We start from the raw sequence: 21,894 nt of genomic DNA, 5'->3' as shown, positions 1-21,894 counted from the left end.
ACATGTTTCGATTTCGGTATAGGATATGGGTGTCGAATGATAAGCTTGTTTACGGCAAAAAAGGAGATAACGGTTTGTAACTGTGACAAACGCATGTTTATTATGTGACATATACCGACTGAATACAATTGTGAGCTGTCATTCCTTAGCTATTGTTACACTTCGTACGGAAAAAAAAATAAGTGAGACATCTACATATGGTCGCCCATGGTCCTTATTCATTTTGGATGTATTGAAGTCAGCACCTAAAGGTGGACTTTGTCTTTGCGCGAAAAACGCAGTGCATGATGGTACATTGTTTCGAAGTCGATCATGCGAATTTTAGCCATCGTTTAAACACTGTAAAATTCGCTGATTTCGTTTTCACATACCCCTTTAAAATCTTGGGACGACAACGGGTGCGGTGAAGCGACATATAATAACGCAGCAATCTTTAAAGGGACAAAGCCGCTCCTTTTGATACTTTTTTGACCTGTTTTTGCGAGATCAACAAAACATGGAATATTTGCATAAAGTCACGCAGCGTACAAAATGACGACGGTATATAACAGTAAAAGTGTTAAAAATATCCCTTTACTGAACGCAAACAGATGATTTCGTTTTTGACCTCCAGACAAAATGGATTTTATCTATTCCGACTTGCTTGCATGTGGCAAATAAACAATGCCACAATATAAAAGGAAGGCTGCCATCCTTATCTACATGAAAGGCACTGCAAAGTATGATTTCATTACAAAAGCTTGCACGAGGTTCAAACTTGAAGTAACAGTGTACTCAGACAAGCTTATGTATGGTGAGAGTTGATGCTCGGAACTTGATTTTTTGGTTACGTACAGATCGTAAAATACCGTAGAATGTTTCACTGAATATTTTAATCATATCTGGCTGCAAGCAGAGTTGACTGAGGTTGTGAACAGTTTGCAATGACCAGTACCTCAGCGTGTTCTCAGACGTCACACAACACAAACTACCTTTCATATCAAACAAAATTCATAAAAAACTAAAACAGAGTGGCTTCGTCCCTTTAAGGTGGACCCATGGCTATGCTAACGCTCTGATATAATAATACAACACGCCCAACCCTCTGGCAATGGCCATATGTTCTTCCATCGGTTGCGATATAAACACATGCTGTCTTCTGTTCTACCCACGGCAGAAGAGCCTAACCTTTATAGCGCCTCCAGCGTCCAATATGTCTTTCGAACGATCTCCGTCGCAGACTATGAACGATAGATTTGTAGTGAGACGAAAGCATATCTTGCGTAAACGGTGATTAGCATGGTTTTCCCAAGCCTTTCAGAATTATATCACTACATTTTTACAGACACACAAGTAGAAACGTCCACTTTCTCCAGTTCACATTCCTAAAGACTTTAAAACCGACAGTTAGTCTCATTTATGAATTTTTCAACGTATACCATGTTCTTGCAGGAAAACGAGAGAGAGAGAGAGAGAGAGAGCGAGAGAGAGAGAGAGAGTGAGAGAGAGAGAGAGAGAGGGGGGGGAGAGACAGAGATAGAAAGATGCAGAGACAGAGGGAGACGGAGACATTTATCCGTTACCGTTTTTCAAATCTGGCAAAACATTTGAAGACGTCATATGTTCTCAAATTAAGAATCTTTACCTTTGGTGCAGTATTGCCTAATCAATCAATCAATCAATAAAACAATTCGATTAATCTTATATATTATGCCAAAATTCAGTTACAAATAATATCCAATGCCCAAAAATAAGTATTGTGATTACTATGTTATTACATCATTGTCTGAATGTTGGTACTTGATAGAACACACAGTAGATTCTGAACTGCTTTTGACACTCAGTATGCCGTTGGAGTGTTGAACATGTTCTCAGAATGTGAGACCCCAGACATAGACTTCCATAATGCATTTCACTAGATTGACAGGAAGTCTGTTGTTCTGCGTTGCCCTGCGCCAATCTTGCATTTTCAACACTCAGTTCGTCCAATGGGAAGCCAGTGACTGTTTTCTTTTCTGTATAACCACAGAGAAACATGGACAGACTCGCAACGGGTATTGTTTAAGGCATGAAGCGGTTACGTAACCCATCCATGTTCGCCTCGCCTCAGGTTGCTCTCGCCTCTCTTTTCCGAAGAGTGCCGACCATGCATCCTTCGGTAATTTTCGGATTTTCGCCGACTGTTAAGCGAAAGTATATTCGGCAAAGTTTGTGTTGTTGTTGTCGTGTGGTGCTTAGCGGAATTGACGTGCTGGCGAAAACGGGAGTGTTTTGAACTTCAGGAAAGTGAGTTTTACCGTTTTAAAAATTCCTCTCATATTTTTATAAATATATAATGAGTGTGTTTGAACGAAATTTTAAAGTCTTTTATCGATACTGTCTGGTTTTACTCAATGGTTTACGGTCAGTCATACCGTCTTTTACACGTGCGTCAAGGAAGGACATGTTTATTAAACTGCTGGCGTGTTATGTTTTGATTGGCGTGAAGCAGTGTTTCTGGCCTGAGAGCTCACAAAGTAACTATGGTTGCTACGCGACTGGAAGTACGATGCCATCTCGTCGTATTTTTCGCATAATCTCGTGCAATTATCAACCACAAACAAAACCTCCAAAAAGTTTTACACCTTTGAAGCTCATTTTAATATGAAAAGCCAATAGTCTACCGAGACGACCATGGAACAAAAGGCATGCCGCGTTACCAGTCTGTCTATACTATTTGTCTGTGGTATAACGTAAGAATACATTACCCTCAACCAATCGTTCCTGGTCCAGCCATTCCTTGATAGGAATGAATTTTCGTATGCAGAGGTACAGCTATCAACGTTGTCAACAATCTCTTTTAAAATTTCACCTTTTCATGAGCGAACGCAGCGGAAGGCAGACCTGAAGAAAACTGGGTCACATTCTCTTTATGGTAGAAACAATGCTTATCTGGGGATACTTTCACCGATGAATAAGTGTAAACATGCCCGAAGATAATGCTTGATTGTACTCCATTTCAGTATGGGTCCAGCTTACTTCAGTTGTGCCCTCAAAAAACTTCAGCAGCATATTGCTGATAGAAAGTGTTTGTTCATGGCCGCAAATGAATTTCACAAAAAGTAACAAGTTGTTACTAATGATTAAATTGTTTAAATGTTAATGTTCAAAATGGCTAAAGAAGTAAACAAGAACAAACAAATGTCAGGGAAAAATGTTTTACACTGACTCCCTCTTCGGGAAAAGTCACTTTTATTACTGATAATATTAACTCTGTTATAATTATAATTTGTAGTGTTAACTGCAATATGGTGTAGTGGTGTTGTACAAAACAGTATTGTACAAATATATGTTGATGCTTGCAAATGAAATAACTTAATAATTCATCTGGTCCTTACAATGAAAGAGAATGCTTGGGCAAATTTAAACTGTAACTTTCCCTCGGAGAATGTAAAATTCCTTTCTATATGACACTTCAAGTATTTGTTATATGGCCGTTTCGTCAATAGTAACCGGAGAAGGTTTTCTGTCCAGTTACTGTAGACGGCTAGAATGGTAGGCTACTTGCCTCTGTGTTAGTCAGGCACTCGCTGCCCTGAACGTTTGCGGGTGGTTCGGTTGAAATCATTGCCTCGCTTTCCTTTCAAATCAAAATAAATGGATTAGTTGACTGACTGTAGCACATTAATTAGCCTCCAGAAGTGGCATATTTTTTTAAGAAATTAAAGCACAGAAATGACATTATTTCAGGGGGAAATTGGCACTCTTCGAGAAAACATTACTGCGTCGCCCGGGGCGCACTATCAATTCCATCGCTCAACAATATTAAATATTCATAAGTTGTATTAAAGATTATTAACCTTATAACGGAAAGCGAATTTTAAGATGATAGTCATTATTTGTCTCGTCGTTAAATTGTCACATAAAATATTGAAGATTTGTTTTTCACAAGTATATAAATGACATGCCTCGAACAGAGAGTAAAAATTAACATTTATCATGTGATGTTATCGTCAGAACGTCTGTCATACAAAGTAAAATTTACAGTTAATGACCCATCGTCAGAGCGTGCTTATATTTCAAATGTGATACGAAATAGTTCTTTTTCGGCATTAATTATCCCCCTTCATTATCAATTTCTTACTGACAATATTGTCATGGATCTCGTGGTGCATTTATGTATTTTATAAAAATCCTGAATTTTGAAGTTCGACTAGAGCGGTGAAATGTGCAGGAGACGTTGGTGGGTCTTCTGGCCACCCGCTAAATGAGTGAAAAATACGGGGATACGTGTGTGTCAGTGAGTGAGGGGGCGATTTACAAGTGAGACAGGGTTTGGATAATATGAGTGAGGTAGTGCGTCAGTGAGTCAATGTATACGAGTGAGTAAATGAGTGAGTGAGTGAAGGCATGAGTTGTCGGTCAGTCAGTCAGTCACAGACAGTCAGGCAAGTTTGGAGGCGAGTTCGTCGTCAGGGCTAAGTTAGTGTGTGAGTATCATCGCCACTCGTCAAAACACTCCTCCACCAATCAATCCATTCATGCCACCATTAAACGCAAGCTGTATGGCCAAATAAATAAACCCTTACCTTACCTTTTTCAGATCACACTGTGGTAATACACTTTGAAAATGTTTTACCGCTAGGTACACACAAATACCCTCCATAGGGTCTATGGTAAACAACCAACCCATGGCGGCGTGTGGGTCATTTGTCTACTCGCACCTCGTTCAAACACATGATGTAAAGCCAAAGTTTCCAGTTTTCGATAATTGAATATTTCAAAAGGCTTAATATCCAAGCTACACATAATATATAGCTAGAGTTACAAAACAAACAATTACACATTGATTTTGTTTTTCCAATATATGTGTAATGAATCTAGAGTACTTCGAATCAGTATATCATCACTGTCCTTTCTCGTCTCTGAATCCCTCTCTCTGCCCTTCATTTCCTTCCTAGAACTGTTTCATACATTCATTCATCAACCTTGTTCACACAATCACACTTTATGAACTGGATAAACGCATCTACTGTTCAATTGTAGGTTAAAGGGCGTCAATCCCGCCACACAGACACGCACTGAACATTGGCTGTGTGTGCGAGCGTGAGAACTTCTATTAGTATTAACTTTTCCAACTGTGAGCTTGCTCTGTATACCCGGATTCTCCACCGCGTATTACAGTTCACCGTCTCCAATATTCGGGGAATAGCTAGCGAGAGGTCGTCGGGATACAGAGAGTGTAGAGGCTCAAAGTCTTCAAAGATAACACCGCTATTAATGTGTTAACAGAATAAATTAGATGTGTAAACTTCAGTATACTGTGTTGTGTTGACGGCTGCGTGATCGCGAGCCAGTAGCTACCGCCAACGCCCGAACAAAATGCAAAATGAAATATAACGTAAGCACAGTTATGCATTTGTTTTCATTCCGTGGGAAAAAACTCTGTAAGGTATAACCATTTCTGGCTGAGACCAGGGAGGGCAAAATGTTTTGGCTTCATCTTTCTTGGCATAATAAATGGCGTAATGATGTTAACTGAATGGAAGTGCTGCTCTCAGCCAGTCTTGAATAAGTGAGATGTGAATATTAATGCTTCTCTATCTGAGTTTATGCCACAAAATCTTCTGAATATAATCAAAATGTGCATCGAAATGCAACAATTAATGCACCCTCCGTTTCCTAGGCGATGGCACGACCCTTGCTACACCCACTGGAAGAGCCAAAGTGGGAGGGGTAATTTCAGTTTGGTCGAACAAGAGGGCTCGAGACCAGAATTTAACATTTAAACTTGTAACATGTTTAATCGCTGACAAGATGTGGACTAGTGTTAATCAAAGTAAAATTGTGAAAAGGAAGGTTTTATATCCCGGACACAATGAAAAACATTACGACTGAAACTGTACCCCCAGTTGAGATAGTAATGCCCACAGCGATGGAGAACACTTATCCTTGAGCTGAGAAAACCAGACCATCATTTCGAAATAGAGCTGCAGATTCGAGAAGCTCGTTCAAAATAGCTAGGTACACCCCATAAAGGGGTGGTTTCGAGTTTTGAGGGCAAATTTCGCCTCCTTCATATAGAAATCGTACGTTTGTTTTTCCAGGAGACACACCATTTGACACAAAATTTGCATGTAAAGGGGTCGCCAGTAAGCACGTGGTCAAATCTGGCATAAGAAAACAATATGAAATGCTGGGTAAAGCCAGTCCAAATAAACTGATTTGAACTTTTGTGTTTTGTAATTTATACCACTGCAGTAACATCACTTTTTTGACAACATCACACAATGTAATACGTTTTGAAACTGAATACTCCGACGTATTCTGTGTCTCCTTTGCTAAAAAATACGGTATGCCGATTACCATGTAAGGAGATGATGACGTCAAGACAGATTTGTAGTGCGTTTGGTCCTTGATGGTGCACGAAGTTTTGTCAAGGTAGCTTGTGTATTTATTTCCTAAATGGGAGAGATTAGGGTCGATCTAAACGAAGGCCGAAGAATGTTATGATACTCTAAGCGAGCTGAACTCTAACGCGAATGGTTGGATAATTTGGAGGATGTTTAGAATGATCTCGTCTCATTAAGATTATTTGGCGGTCAGTATTGAATTTCAACTGCGTCACAAGTTTGCGAAATGAGTATTCCGTCGAACGGTCAACGAACGATATTTTAGAAATCTGGAGACATGGCACATCGCATTTTTATTTTAGTATTTTATATTTTACAAAAGATTTACGAAGCAATGATTTTGTCGAAATTTCTGAAAAAAATATAGGAAGATTTGATCACGAACACATTTTCACTTGGGGTCAACTAGCCCTGCGTACGATGCTGTGTGTTCCGCTACAGCTAATCGCCCCGCTCACCACAGCCCTGCAAGACCCGTACGTAGGGTCGGTGACTTCAAATCCATTTTGGGACTTGACGTAAAAAGCCAAATTACTGCCGAAATTCAGCGTTCTTGGGCCCAAGTCGTATCCCAGCCTACCTCAGCTACTCGATCGCTTCCAAAAATGACAGTCTTTTATTCACTTCTCGTAAATAACCGTCGATGTCGGCAACTCTCTCGCTAGCCCTGCGTACGATGCTGTGTGTTAGCTGTAGCACATAGCATCGTACGCAGGGCTAGGGGTCAACATGGGGTCACAGCCATGTATGTTGCCTCAAAACTTATTTCTGTCTGCACTCAAAACTCAAAAATGTCGGATATGAACCTGAAAAATCGATGCAATTTTGTCAAACTTCGGCGAAATTTCAGCCTATGCAAAATTTCATCTAGGTAAGGTAAATTTACTGAAATTTGATCGACAAATAATCCTGAGCTTGAACGTGACAGCTCGCCTTCTCCGGGAAGTCAAGCATCCAGCTGCCCATACACAGTTGCCCATATGGCCAGGTTTATGAGATTGTTTTCAAGCGACGGCGGCAGACCGTACGGGGCTCTGGATATGAACCTACCGCCGATGTAGCTGTAATAACTGTTGCGTTGTTTTTAGTGCCCACGGACGAAGTCCTGGGGGAGTTATAGGTTAGGTCATGTCAGTCCGTCCGTCCGTTCACGCAGATATCTCAGACATGCCCTGGTCAATTTCTATCAAACTTTGCAGTACAAGAATAGTACCCAACCCCATACAGATGCACGTCGATTTGTTTCACAATGCGATCGAATTTGGCCGTGTTAGAGGACTTTTTAGTTTACACCTCCATAGACTCCCATGTATAAGGCAGTTCTCCATAGACTCCCATGTATAAGGCCAAGAAAAATAAAAATTTAGTTTCTCATCGTATTCATATTGCCTAAAGGATGCAGTGACACAGTTTTTAGTCCCCACGGATAAAGTCCAGGGGACTTATAGATTGGGTCATATCCGTCCGTGAGTCCATCAGTGAGTCCATCAGTTCACGCAATATCTCAGACATTTTGACAAAATATCATGTGACCTTGGTGACCTTTGACCCCAAATATACATTATTGTCCATAACTCAGTAACCACAAGTGCTAAACCTTTCATATTTGGTATGATGGGACACCTTATGACGCCGCATTTTGTACGCCATTAATTATGCGCATATCTAATTTTGAGCGAGCAAATAGAGCTAGAGGTCTGATTTTTGGTATGTACAGATAAGTTAACAATATAATTTGTTTGACAAAACGTCACGTGACCTCAATGACCTTTGACCTCAAATATACATATTTGTCCACAACTCAGTAACCACAAGTGCTACACCCTTCATATTTGGTATGATAGGACACCTTATGACACCATATATTGTACCTCATTAATTATGCGCATATCTTATTTTGAGCGAGCAAATAGAGCCAGAGGTCTGATTTTTGGTATATAGGAATAACTTAGCAATACAATTATTATGACAAAATGTGACGTGACCTGAATGACCTTTGACCTCAAATATATATATTTGTCCACAACTCAGTAACCACAAGTGCTACATCCTTCATATTTGGTATGATGGGACACCTTATGACACCACATATTGTACCTCATTAATTATGCGCATATCTAATTCTGAGCAAGCCAATAGAGCTGGATGTCCGATTTTTGGTATATAGGGATAACTACAGGTAAAAATCTAAATATGCCCATCTAAATATTAGACATCTACCATCGAGAACAAAAGAAATTTGCAGTAATTTGAATATTTAAGGAGTTTAACCAATTTCCACTATAAATAAAGAACCCCTGCCTCAAACTCCACAAAAGTTGCTTGACATATTTTGCCGTTGTCATGCCATTGCTTCGTTTAATAACCAGTTAATCAAATGCCTAACTGACAGGAGGAAATTCAAGACCATATTTGAATAGTAGTATATATTGTCCTCAAAATTACTCTATCATGGCCCAAGTACTCATTGCCTTCAGCAATACTGCCTTGTTATTATTATTATTATTAACAAATAACACACGACATGCAGGCTAGACTATAGCACCGCAGATACCACAAGTATGTCAGAGCATAGACAGTAGAGGGGGAAGACTCTCTACTGTCTATGATCAAAGATAGCACACAAACACCCTCTACGTGCATGCAAACGAAGTGTTGACGATCTTAGCCTCTTAAATGTATTTCAAGTTATAAAGTGAGTCAGACTTGTTGTATTTTATCGAGGTTTAATTCATTTGCGTGAGTTTTAGCGAAATTGGGCTCGAACCTAACCAGTGAGCTGGTAAGTTTTTTAATTAAAAGATACGCTGAATCATATGCATCTCCAGTCAAAAGTACATCACTCAGAGGATGGCAAAAAACCTGAATTATTCGAACACTGACCGTACTTTCTACATACGAAATCAATAATATTATATTTTAATTCTTGCGAGAGAGCGCCGCTGGGCATGTTTAACATGAAGTATAAGTGTCAGTCAGCTGTTCAAAAACAATTATAAGCGCAAGCAGTCGCTTAATTTTGCATTCCAGTGATCTCCCCCTTATTTTGGAATGTCTTTCAGACGCTATGAGTTTCTCGGTGGTTAGTGTGTGAAGATGAGCGCCGACATTTCTCCGAAAGTTTTGCACAACCGAGAAGGTAAAAACAAGCAATGTTCAAACTGCTCTCAAATAGTTTAAGACACCTTATTTTGATAGATGTAGACCCTTCGCGCGAATAATTACACCATGAAATTATTTCGCTGATATAAATCTTTCATTTACATATTTCATTTTTATCATACATTTTTTTCAAGGACACGAATCCCAATGCCGTAACTTTACCGGCGATAGATAACCTTCGTGATGTCTCCATTATGTATCGGCATTTTGGGATCATCTTCAATATTTAAAGGTAATGAGATCGGATGTGCCCGTTCTTATCTCAGAAACTGTTGTCGCAACACAACTGCCCTGGTTTACGTCAAACAGAAGCGTAGAGGGACAATGTTTTTGGAAATATGAGCACCTTTTAGTCGCTCTTCTCCTACCCTTCTGTCGACTATCTCGAAAGTAGAGTAACTTTTAATAATTTCTAAATTTTAGTAGGGTTTCACAGTGGAGGTGCATTACTGTATAAGCCAATGCTCTCACAATTGCCGCGACATTCGCGTGACAATATGGCTTAGAGGCTGTTACATACCCATATCATCGGTGTCGGTGCGCTGCAAACTGCATGTCACTGAATATATCTTTCCTTTATTTAAACTCTAATTATAAACTTATATATATATATATATATATATATATATATATATATATATATATATATATATATATATATATATATATATATATATATATATATATATAAGTTTTTAATAAGAGTCCATTAATAGGAACCAAATGATTACAAGTTTATTTGTCAACCAGCGATTTCTATCGAAACGTTTATTGGTCTTGAAGGTCAGAATAAAAGCGAATAACACGTTCTGATTTGGTATTGGCATTCGCCCTTTTCAGTTGAATAAACATGAAATTTTCAAATTGCAAATGTTGGAGAAATCGCGGAGACTTCCTGTTGATTTTCATAACACATGATTTGTTCAAGTGATCCCCACCTTACATTACATTACTACAGTCATGCATTTCTGAGGTGAATGTTATTTAACATTTACAGACTTCACCCGTGAATCGCAATTTAAAGGTCTGGAAGACCAAGTTACAGAAAAATCATTTCTAATCCTTGACCATTGGCAAATGTGATACGATGACGTAATTTTCGTTTTTTTTGTAATTTTCGTTTTTTTTTTCCCCGTAAACACTTTTGTGTAACCATTGCCGCAACACTTTCTAATGGGCAATGGACAGGAACAACATCGCGCAGAGTTTATGTCGTCTTTCATAAGACATCATCTCGGAATTTACGCAGATAATATTTAAAAAATTCAATTTATATTTCATTTATTGTACTGTAATGTAGCATTTTAGGAGTTTGAAGGGACAGCAGCGCCACATCATATATAGAGTTTATTAATCTTGATTACATTATATCGTGTAACGTTTAGACTGTGGTGTTTGCTGTTTGTGTGGAAATACTAAAGTGAGGATTCTGTTAAACTTACTTGCGAAGGCTAAAAGACAGAATGTGTTAAGCAGGTCTCGCGGGGGATGATTAGAGAAAAAAAATTATGTTTTTGACCGTACCCACACTAACATTTTCTTAATGATTATTCCAAATAAACGTAATAAACGATAAGTTGTCCTCTTTGCGAAACATTCTCATCCGTCAGATAGACAATACCATTGAAATTTGAAGGTACTTTCGACCGCGTCCGTTTTTTGCACATTTAGTGATGACTCTTGGTGGCGCTGTCGCAATTTAATCCTGAAACAGCGTATGGCTACGCTCTCAAAGAAGATCCGGGCACAAGGGCTCGTAATTAGTTCTGAATGTCCGGGCAAACTTTCTTAACATACCTTTTACGGTTCGACAATGAAATGTTAAGTTTTAACATAAAATCATTACAATTACGATAAACACGACATCTCTCTTCTGCTTGTTCTTCTTCTTCTTCAAAATATATTGTGCCTGATTTACTTAACCATATTGATGTTTAAAAATGTTTACTTTGCCTAGGGGCATGTGGGGCGTTAAAGCCGCACTTTTCAATCCCAGGTTCTCGCATTAGTGTAGTTCTCCTCCCAGTCAAACACCTGGCCAGTACGACGTTTGATTTCTCTAACATTAATTAGATAAACTGATCTCAACCTTTTGTCACATTATGCTAATCCTGCAAACAGAGTTTATGCAAGCTTTTGATTGACGGTCGGTTCAAATCGCCAACGGTCATTGATTCCCCACCACAACGCTTGAATTTCCTAAAAAATTGTCTTCCAGTCGCATTAGACTTTGAATATAACCACAGAGTTCGATCGGCAGCAACTTTGCGCTGACCGCTTGGCAGTCTGTCTGTGTTTTTGCGGCCGGGGAAAACTAAAAAGTGGCATTTTTCTGGAGCGTGTGCCCGTGTGTTGCCTGTTTGGTGTCCACTTACACAATGAACGCCGCCATAGCTTGGCGTCCTTTTAAAGGGAGTCTCCGCCTTTAAGGGTCTTTTCTTTTCTTCCAATCAAAACATTTCAAACGATCAAAACCGAAAAGTCCATGGCCTCTATACAGTGCATTGCCTTCCATTTAAGACCAGAAAGTGCATAATGTCTAAATTTTACACTGGCAAAGATATAAAATTTCATTTTTTTAACATTAAGCTGCAGACCAGACACGGACCCAAAGGCTATGACGATATGAATTTGGTTACAAATAGAAACATCGTCTGTGGTATCATTATCAACTTGGGATATTTTTTAACATGGAGCATCAAACTAAAAGAATATGTAGAATCGTTATAAGCGTTAATGCAGGGAATGTCTCGGCTTTGTCTTCTGTGTAATGGTATGATTTCAACAGCAATAAAAAGTACGCGAGTAAGACTTTTGGTAACCTTGGTGAATTTCACGATAAAAACTAGACGTAGCCCGTAGACGAACCATTATTGATGTCAAAACATTCTCGGATATTATATATGGATATCTGAAACTTTTAACAAATCAATTTTCGCTCGCGAGTGTCAAAGTCCTTTGAGAAATCTAGAAACAAGATCGCATCCTCAGAGCTTTTCGTCATTAGCAAGTTCACTATTACTTGGAATTGGACAGATGTTTTGGCCAGTAAACGACCTAAGGGAGAAACGGTTTGGTCTGCATGTGAAAAGTTGTGAGAGAACCTTTGTGAACGTCTCTCAAAAGCCGCTGCCGAGAGTTTGTAATCTGTTCTGAGTATCTCCACTTCGACAATTGGTCGCGTTTATATTTTGGTCGGAAAATTTCATAACAGTACTTCATCCAGCAGAAGTAAACATGCTGGAAATTGATAATCACAATGCCTATCAACATTGATTTCATATATCATAGACCCTCGAGAAGAGTCTATGCATATATACAAGCCAAAATTGTCCCATTCGCAAAAGCGTACTGTTACACGTCTTTTTGACGCAGCTGCTCCTTGGCACAAGTACCGAAAAATATAATTGATGCTACAGCTTTTACAGATATGTTGCTCCTGCTGAGCTGCGTTTGTTATTGTCTCTATTATCGAGAGCGGTGTACGGTAAGGATGAATTTATCAAAATATGCGCCAACTATGACTCCAAATGTTTTGTCGTTCCGCAGTGTCTGTTGCCCTGTTACGTAAAAATAATGATCCTAAATAGTCAAGTTTCGACCAACGTGACATAAAACAAAAACGACAAACGTAAAATGAACTACGAAATCAATAAATGCATACATGGAATACACACACTCTAGACAAACATAATACAGTAATGACAAAAACTGTACATAAACTAACAAACAAACAAACAAAACGTGTTTTTGAAATAGGTTTGAGAAAGACGTGTGATTACCTGTGGCGTCGATGAAAGGCCAACCGTTGATGTTAAACATCTGGGATTCTTCACCAATGTTTAAGATATCCTTTGTAAACTTACCAATGAAGTATTTAAGCCATCGAGCCTACAGTTAAAACCGTATGATCATACATCCGGGCATTCAGAGTACTTAACACCAGTCGTATTTCATGTCCTTCACTCTATTCTTTTCTTCCCTCCCGAGGACAATTTTAATAGAATCATTTGTTAAGATTAACATTTCGAATTAAAATACATGTCTTAGAATTGAGAAAAAATGACATTTTAGATGGATCGGTTATGTTTCTAATTTTTTACCGGCTCTATGTGCGTCATCTATGGGAGATCTCGTTTATTGAACATTTTGTAATGTTTTGTGACTTATGATATAAATTGACCCTAACATTAGGAAATATGAGATTGCGATTGCCATTGCCTTCCATATTCAGGCAGTCTTCAGTAAAAGTAATGAGATAATATCCATGTCTTCGCCGGAACAAGAGAACTAAAAATGTCTCTCTGGCTTTTATTGGGTAATTTTTTTGATGTTCCGAGAAGAAATCAATGATTAGATTTCAAAACCATGATAGTTTAGAATTTTTTTGTGGCTTGATTCATTTTTTTAATAATAATGAAGTTTACTTGCACTATAGGCCGCCGTCCCTATGTACTAAAGAAATTACAGATATGCATTTGAGTCAAAGAAACAAGTGAAAATATAATTTTAGTTTGTACAGTATGCATTTGTAATCCACTTTGTGCTTTGAAAGCAAAAAAAAGAAATTTGCTAACATTGCGAATAATCTCTGTGATCTCAATTTGTAATAAGCGTGTGAATTTAGATAAACTTGGAGGATTCTGATAAATGATGGGTATGTATTTCACTCTTACATTATGATATAAGGGACAAACCAACAAAACATGAAATTCGTCCTCAACAGTTCGTTGGTCACATAAACCTTGGACTAGTATACCCAGTCCCAGCATAAACACACCCTTTGCACTCTTGGTAATTTTTCGTGTCTCCCTTGTTCTATAACTCAGTTATGACCGAATATACGAAATGAAGTCAGACAGAGTCTAAAAACAGGTTTCATTGAAATAAAAAGATACTTCTCAATACAAAGAGAAGTTTTATACAATGAATATGTGGCAAGTCTATTATAGTTATTGATTGTGTCGTGCCAGTTCTGGGTATCAATATCTGAACATTGTTGTCCGAATAAGGATAATAACAATGGCTCATTCCCTACTCCTTGATAGTACCAACTTTCAGCAAAGCCATAAGAAAATAAAACATGTCTTAAATTTGATGCCCAGCAATCTTTTCTATTTTCAACCATGGTATTTTGAGACTGATAAGCATGATATATGAGTCAGTTCGAGTTTGTGTGTAATAGCTTAAACCCTGCAGTATTTTACCATTCTAGGAAATCTTAGATTTCAAAATCATGATAGCTTAGAAATTTTGGTGGCTTGCTTCTTTATCAGGATGTTTCAAGTTGTACCATTTCGCAGCTTTATCTTACAATTTTAATCTATTAAATATATTTCATCACGACATTTTGGAAAAAAAAACATTCTCCAGTGATCTGAATCTCAAGACTACGAAACAATCACCCGTACTTGCTAACCTCCACAGTACTTGATTGGATCTTAAGCACATCGGAATTAACCCCATACCCCACCAGACAAGTAACTCTTTCTACGACACCTGATGCTCCGGGCATGAGTGTGGTGGCGTGCACTACGTCACTTTTCATTATTTTCGAGTTCTGTTTGACCATAACATAAAGCGAACGATTTTACAGTTAATAAATTTTAAACCAACTAGAGAGCGAGACTTACGTTAATTAACCGGAGCGATGAGGACTTTCTCGAAATGTTCACAGCAATTCACCTTTAACATCGTTTTTCCGGTGAATCTCAACGACTTGGAAATTTAAGACTTTCTAGAAACGCTGTCGAAGGAAGTTGTTGTTTTGAATACGGCGTTTATTCTAACATATTTTGCCTTTTGGAAGTATTTATTCTTATCATATCGAGGAAACATAACGCGGATTATAGAACTAATTGAACACAGACAATGTTTCCTGAAGGCAAAAATATATATGCCAGTCAGATTTTACATTAGTTAAAAGTGTCGATTTACTCTTCAGATAGTGTCAAGCCAACTTCTGATGTCAACCTGGCTTTCAAAATCCTTAAAGTCAGGGAATCGTCGGAACTGCGCTCGAAGTTCGTATGGGACATAGGACCAATGTAAACACTGTATCCAGGGTAGGTTGGCAATTGATGAAAGTTAAGAAAAGTAGAAAGTGTGACAGTTGGTGGCGCTACAGCAAATAGAATCGTTGAGGCAAGGTGCAATGACGAAGTGTCTGGTTAACGTGGATTGTAATTAACTCGGTAGAAGAAAACAAGTGTGTTCGATCAGTGTTTCAGTCTTCAAGGAAGATTACTTTATTCAAACCAACGTTTCGGCAGTACACAGACTACTTTCTTCAGGGTTACACTAATGGAAAAAACATATGAAAATACAACCTAGATAAGGAATATTGGATAAAAATAGGTGTCGAAAGAAAGCAGATAAAATATCCATGATGTAAACCAGAACTGGAAAAATCATACATTAAAATCCGAGATGAAATTGAGAAGAAAGTACTCTCCAAGTTTTAAAAAGGATTACATGCCAACAAAAAGTAAGAGTATATCAGAAATTTTAAAAGAAAACTAACCTTGTTGACGTTGTTGTGTGTCAACGTTCACCAGTGTTCTATAGTAACTGAACGGGACCTGACTCCTTAGACTATAATAGATCTGCAGGGCTATTGACCCTCTAAGTTAATGAAGAATTGTAATACTGTTGTTCTATAGCAAACAATACAAAACGGAAAGAAATTAGCCCTCTTTGCGGTTAATGCCATTAGGTGAAAGAGTGCCAAATGCATTAATATAGAAAAGCTCCTTTTTTCGTCGTTGCTGAGTATTTGCAGAAGACATGTTAGAGGCCAATGGCGAGGAAATGACTGAGGTTGTGACCTGGTTGGGTGAAATGTTCAGCAACGGGTGTTAATTTTTTATTCTTGATTGTATACGTGTGTTCATACAGACGTCGTTTTAGCTCTCTTTTGGTTTCACCGATATATTGGAAAAAGCAGTTTTGGCAATTGATGACATAGATTAAATTGCGGGTGGTACATCTGATATTGCCAATGACTTTGTAGGTTTTTCCGGTATGTGTACTAGTAATGGCGTCTGTTTCTTCAATGTATTGACATTGGTTACATTTTCCGCAGCGCGAGGTGTTACCAGGGGTGTGATTAGCAGGCATTGTTTGTACGCAGTGATGGGTAATTATTTAATTGCTTTGTTAATTTCCTTATCATTGGCAAAAAGGCCCCGATGTTTTGAGAGAATATCTGAAATTTTAGGGAGGGTCGGGTTGAACGTAACTACAAGGGGTATCCGTTGTTCACTAGTTTTGGTGTTGGAGACACTAACATTGATGAGTTGGTCTCTATCAATCGTTCTGGCTTTGTTAATGTGGTTGTGAATGACACGTACGTCATATCCCCTGTCTATGAAATGCTGTTTCATTTTTTGTGTGGTGGTATCATATGAACGATAAGATGAACATATACGGCGGTGGCGTAAGGTCTGGCTCCACGTGATTGAGCTATAAATGTGTTTTGGGTGGCATGAATTGTACCAAAGATAGGTATGATGATCTGTAGGTTTACTATAAATGGAGGTTTCGATTTTGTTATTGTGAATAGTCATAAGTGTGTCTAAAAATGGTAAGCTTACTGAACTCTACTCTATGGTAACTTTCAGGGTGAGATGAATTTGATTGCAAAATTGAATAAAGAAATATAAATTGTCAATACCATGGATCCATTTCAATAGTTGTAGTTGGACCGACTCTCTTGTCAATACCATACAATTTGTAATTAACGATAATCACTTTTTTTCTCTTAACAGCAATTGCAATCTACATTTTCTGTGTCTTTTTCGTTACCGACGTTGATGCACAACAATTGCTATACGCAGACGACTATACACATGTACAGGTTAAGTGGGCCAGCAGTGTTCTTGGTTTGATAAAATGACCCTTCTTTAGATACGTGAATTTATAGCCATCATATATAAGTACTCGTAGATTTGAATGTTTCCCCACCTACATGACCAAGAGAAAATGTTATTAATGTGCTAAACCCAGGCTATTATGTACCTTGCATTAAAAAGTCGACTTTTTTTACCAACAATGCATTTCAATGTGATGCAGTTTGACCCCTTAGCACCGGATAAACGCTATATAAGGTAGTGAGAATTAGTAGCCGACAAAGTCGAACATAACTTTTCATGCCGTTTAGTGATTTTTTAATTTCTATAATGTTTACTAGGCACTTTTATTCGCTGGCAAAAATTGTAACAAAATGACCACCATGATGGATTGAATCATAATGTACAATTATAGAGGCAGGTACAAAGACCTATGCGTTTTCATGAAGGCTGTAAATATGCTGAACTGGGGCTAAAAGAGGATCACCTCATCGCGGATGTCATAAATGTTCAGCCTTAAAGAAAGCAATGAACGTTTGCTTTAAAGGACAATAAAGTATAATGCAATTTAAAGTAACACAAGTACAACACAGTAAAATCAAAACAGTTATTTAGATCTAAATTAAATTCATTTTCTTCAATATTACCGCTCGCCGCTATTGCCCCTTACATTTTTTTCATCTTCGACCCTTAGTTTGCACTTATAGCCGGCATAAAAAGGTTAAATATACCATGTTTAATTCAAACTCTTGTACCCTTCTCAGAGTTGAAGCTAAAGTTGTTCCATTTTAGATTAAAGTCCTCAAACTCGGCCTATGTACATTTAGCCAATGGTCTAATCATCTGAACGATGAAAGTGAATATTTTTCCATTGTCCATCAATTTTTTGCCATACACGAGTTTCCTGTGATCGCAAAGTTTCTGTACCAGTCCTGTAGACAATAAGAAAAATGCAACATGTATAAGGGACAACAAACCTGAAGGTCTGCCCACAAAAATATTCGTTTGATTTCTTGGCGGACTGCTGGCTTCAACAGATAAATAACGTTTGGTGGGAAAAGCGTTGTCATCAATGGAAGGGAAACTTTATTCTGTTGCTTAGCGGACAACTTCAAATCGTTTTTTGTCTGCTTCTGGTATAACAACTTTTATCTAATTTTCTTCGATAAAAAGATTATTTTTGAAAAGGGTTTATTGTTCTAACTTTTCTGACTAACTCTTCACAAGCTGCTGACAATTAGAAAGGCCTTAATGTTAACATACTTCTAAGCTGGGTTATACCTTTGTGAATATACACGTTGTATATTTAACAACGAGCAGACTTTACCCATCACATATTTACCATATGGCAATATGTATTTGGGAAAAAAAGAAAGTGTCTTATACTATCTTTGGTAAGTAATATAGCATATGGCTGATATACCATATCAGACATGCGTGAGTATATCTGCGCAATATAAAAAACAACATATTTCAAATGACGGACTCGTGCAACGTAGTGCTGTAGAATGTACCAGAAAAAACGCGTTAATCTCTAGGAATGTGAAGACATACCCCACCATTGTCTGTATCAGTCTGACATACCCAATACAGGCGACATCTGTGCCAAATAGATGCACATGGGGGTTAACAATAATAGTCGGGCCATCATTCGCGGGGACTGCCGATAGAGAAAGGAACCAACATATCAACATTAAAGCTATTGGACCAACCAAAAATTAAATTTTACCTTCAACAAAGCTATACTTCATAATCATATGAATTTCGATACGAAAGAAAAGACAATTGCATATTTTAAAATTAATTTATCTGATCAACAAAGGTATCTTCTGAAAATGGTCACCATTCAGTCGGTTTTCTTGATCGATTGTCTGAAGTAGAATACATGGACAAAGTTTGGACTTACAGTTATCAAAGTAATACTTATGGAAGGCCAACCCTTCGACAAGATTTCCCATGGTTCCTGGCTCGAAGCAAGTTATGTATGGCACTGTCATGTTGCTGTTCACGAGAAAAAATGGCGGGAAAACATGCATGTAGCGTTACTATTGTGTTTCTGCTGACAAGATCAAACCTTAAATTGATCATTTTAATGTAGTTTACTTTATTTCCTATTTTCATTTTTTCGGTTACAAGGTTACTGTCCTCAAACATTCGTATATCAAAAAGTTTCAGACAGAAATGTAACCTTTTAAAATAGGTATATTTCTGCATTATGCCGCTGTAAGTTATGAGTCTTTGGTAATACACGGTGAATCACAATTGTAATCACAATTAGGAAAGTCGTCATTAAAGGCATTGGGTAGGGAATGTTAAAAAAATCACCAACCTACCGGTAGGCGTCAAACTTTCTGTGGTCAATCGCATAAAGCAGATCTTTTGTAACCTTGATGATTTCCTCTTTAGGGTCTGAATATAAAATAAGTAGATATATAAACAAACAAACTAACTAACTACCATCAAGGTTTGTGTATTACGCAAGGGACAACTCTGTTGGCCAGCAAGCATTGTCATGATTCTTACTGTTGTACTTGTAGTTGTCGTCTGAGTTTTCCCATTAAATTTGAAAGCGACAGATTAAACAAAATGGTGTAAATATGAAGAACAAGTTTGTAATTCGTCTGAATCGGTCACCTGTAATCATGTCATTTCTTTTGAATACAGGACAATCTGTTCATCTTCAAAGAACATCATGTCGTGTGGCCTTCTGCGTGACCAGAAAGGAATTACACAAAATGTTTACTGTTCTGAATTCTAGCAAGACAGACTTGTATATCTAAGTTTTGGGCCGTTCACAAGTTTGTAGGAACTGGGAACATAGGAGAAGCTCCATGGTCGATGCATACAACTTGAAGGTATCAGTGGTCATTATGCTATGATTGCCTCTCCCTGCAGTCTTTACCAATATTAAGTTCAAATATCAACATAAAATTTGAAAACTATTTATTTGAAAGTACAGGAAGAAACTGATGATGACCATAAGTGATGAACCTACGATGATATTAATTCATGATGAATCTGCAAAACCTCAGCTGGCAAGTAAGTTATCATCTTTCTAGTCAGTTACTGTTTTGATTTTTTCGTGTATGGCAGATGGGAGCACGCCCAACAGTGATTGTAGTCAGGGTGATGGTAGTAGCCATGCAACTATTATCATATAGGTGTTGCAACAAAGCAAGATTCCAGTATACCGTTCAGATTGGTATCAGTCAAGTTGGCATCGCCATTATGGCTGCCAGTAGCACCGACTGTACAGAGAGTTGTTATAACCACCCAGGACGGCTATACGACACCCTTATTGCTGTACCTCCACTTAAATGGTCACGTGTCCTGAAGGATATCACACAGATGTCGATAGCTGGTTCCCGTATGTCACCTTTTCAATTGTTATTGCCATAACCGCCCACCACTCTGCCTTGCAATTGGCAAGGCCTTAATAAATGGACTCTATATGACGATTCTATGATTTCATCACAAGACGGTTCACTTTCTTTTCAGGGTTAGCGGTACACTGCTTGCGTCCCGAGATGATATGTCATTTGGGGTGTCACATAGAATGGCAAACATGTTAATAATTTAGACATACCGTTTGTGCCGTATGATTTTACCCTGTACACTGTATTTATTGCCATTTCCCCGTTGTGGAGTACGAAATCAAGACGAAATCATACACTCTCCAAGTCAGGAGAGACGCCCACTTTTTGTTTATTGAGCCCATATCATAGATTTTTGCCATTGGGACCAAAGAACTAGACAGTTGACGCCGATAAACGTGTATCGCAAAGGTCATTGGCTTACCTGCCATTGTAGTCGTTACACCCAGTAGTAACAGCGTAATTATCAACCCTGCAGAAAAAGTGTAAGTTGCTCGGAGTGGGGATTGGTGCAGTCTTTGACCGCTTTCTCGACGGAAACTCTTGGCCATGTTTAGCCGTCGGCAAGAATTTGAATGTAATGCTTTCTGTGAGAGTTACCGCGGCCTACTTGGTTGAGCGCAGCATCGGTCTATTGTACTGCATTTAATGTCGACAAGAGTTCACATGGGGTCAAAAATGTCAGCTAGTGAAATGTCAGTACGTGATCGTTCACGACGTCAGTGCCCTCTGGTGGCAGTCTCCCGGAATGTTATATAGAATTCTTGCTCCAATCTTGTAGGAAATTGTTTTTCATCAAAGTGCGAGTCAACAGAAAAGGGACGAGCTTAGGAGAAGCTTGTCTTCGAAGGAATTATTGACTATCGAAAACAACACCCACCTTGAAACCGCATTGGCAATGTAGACTCCTAGATTGTTCAAGTAGTTCTGAAGATGTTTCCTGCACGAAGCAATCAGGTTCTACCAGTCTCGTTGACGGACTGAAGTTTACTCATTTGGACAACAAACAAAACTACAGTAGATCAGGGCGTAGTAATTAAGAAAACAATCCAACAACAATGTCAGCAGAGAAAAATCACAAAAAACGCAGTGACAGCAATAAAGAATTTAGGTATTTAAACTCTGAATAAGTTCGCA

At 38.3% G+C, this 21,894-nt stretch overlaps 1 protein-coding gene across 2 annotated transcripts; it reads right to left on the bottom strand.

Annotated features, from left to right (window-relative positions):
• Positions 1-15,757: 15,757 nt before the first annotated feature.
• LOC139123023 (calcium/calmodulin-dependent protein kinase type II delta chain-like) lies at positions 15,758-21,422 on the bottom strand. 2 transcript variants are annotated; one of them, XR_011549564.1, is made up of 6 exons: positions 21,182-21,405; positions 19,717-19,792; positions 19,290-19,384; positions 18,938-19,043; positions 16,057-18,315; positions 15,758-15,833 (listed from the first exon to the last, which is right to left on the bottom strand). XR_011549564.1 is itself a non-coding variant. In XM_070688963.1 (5 exons), exons 1-5 carry the CDS (start codon positions 21,306-21,308, stop codon positions 18,219-18,221), a joined length of 501 nt encoding a protein of 166 aa, XP_070545064.1. In that variant the 5' UTR covers positions 21,309-21,422; the 3' UTR covers positions 15,758-18,218. The 2 variants fall into 2 exon arrangements, 1 of the variants encoding a protein (XP_070545064.1); XM_070688963.1 differs by having other exon boundaries at positions 15,758-18,315; positions 21,182-21,422.
• Between the last annotated feature and the right edge of the window lie 472 nt (positions 21,423-21,894).

The sequence above is a fragment of the Ptychodera flava genome, chromosome 22, assembly GCF_041260155.1.
Source record: "Ptychodera flava strain L36383 chromosome 22, AS_Pfla_20210202, whole genome shotgun sequence".
Taxonomy (NCBI): domain Eukaryota; kingdom Metazoa; phylum Hemichordata; class Enteropneusta; family Ptychoderidae; genus Ptychodera; species Ptychodera flava.
This window is presented reverse-complemented; position numbering and strand designations above follow the sequence as displayed.

Excerpts from the sequence above, each read along its gene's own strand:
- LOC139123023 (XM_070688963.1), bottom strand. The coding sequence starts at position 21,308 with ATGGCCAAGAGTTTCCGTCGAGAAAGCGGTCAAAGACTGCACCAATCC. Across the intron at positions 19,385-19,716 it reads AGAAAGTTTGACGCCTACCG|CAACATGACAGTGCCATACA; the intron begins GTAGGTTGGTGA and ends TCTCGTGAACAG. Across the intron at positions 18,316-18,937 it reads CTGATACAGACAATGGTGGG|GACTGGTACAGAAACTTTGC; the intron begins GTATGTCTTCAC and ends TATTGTCTACAG.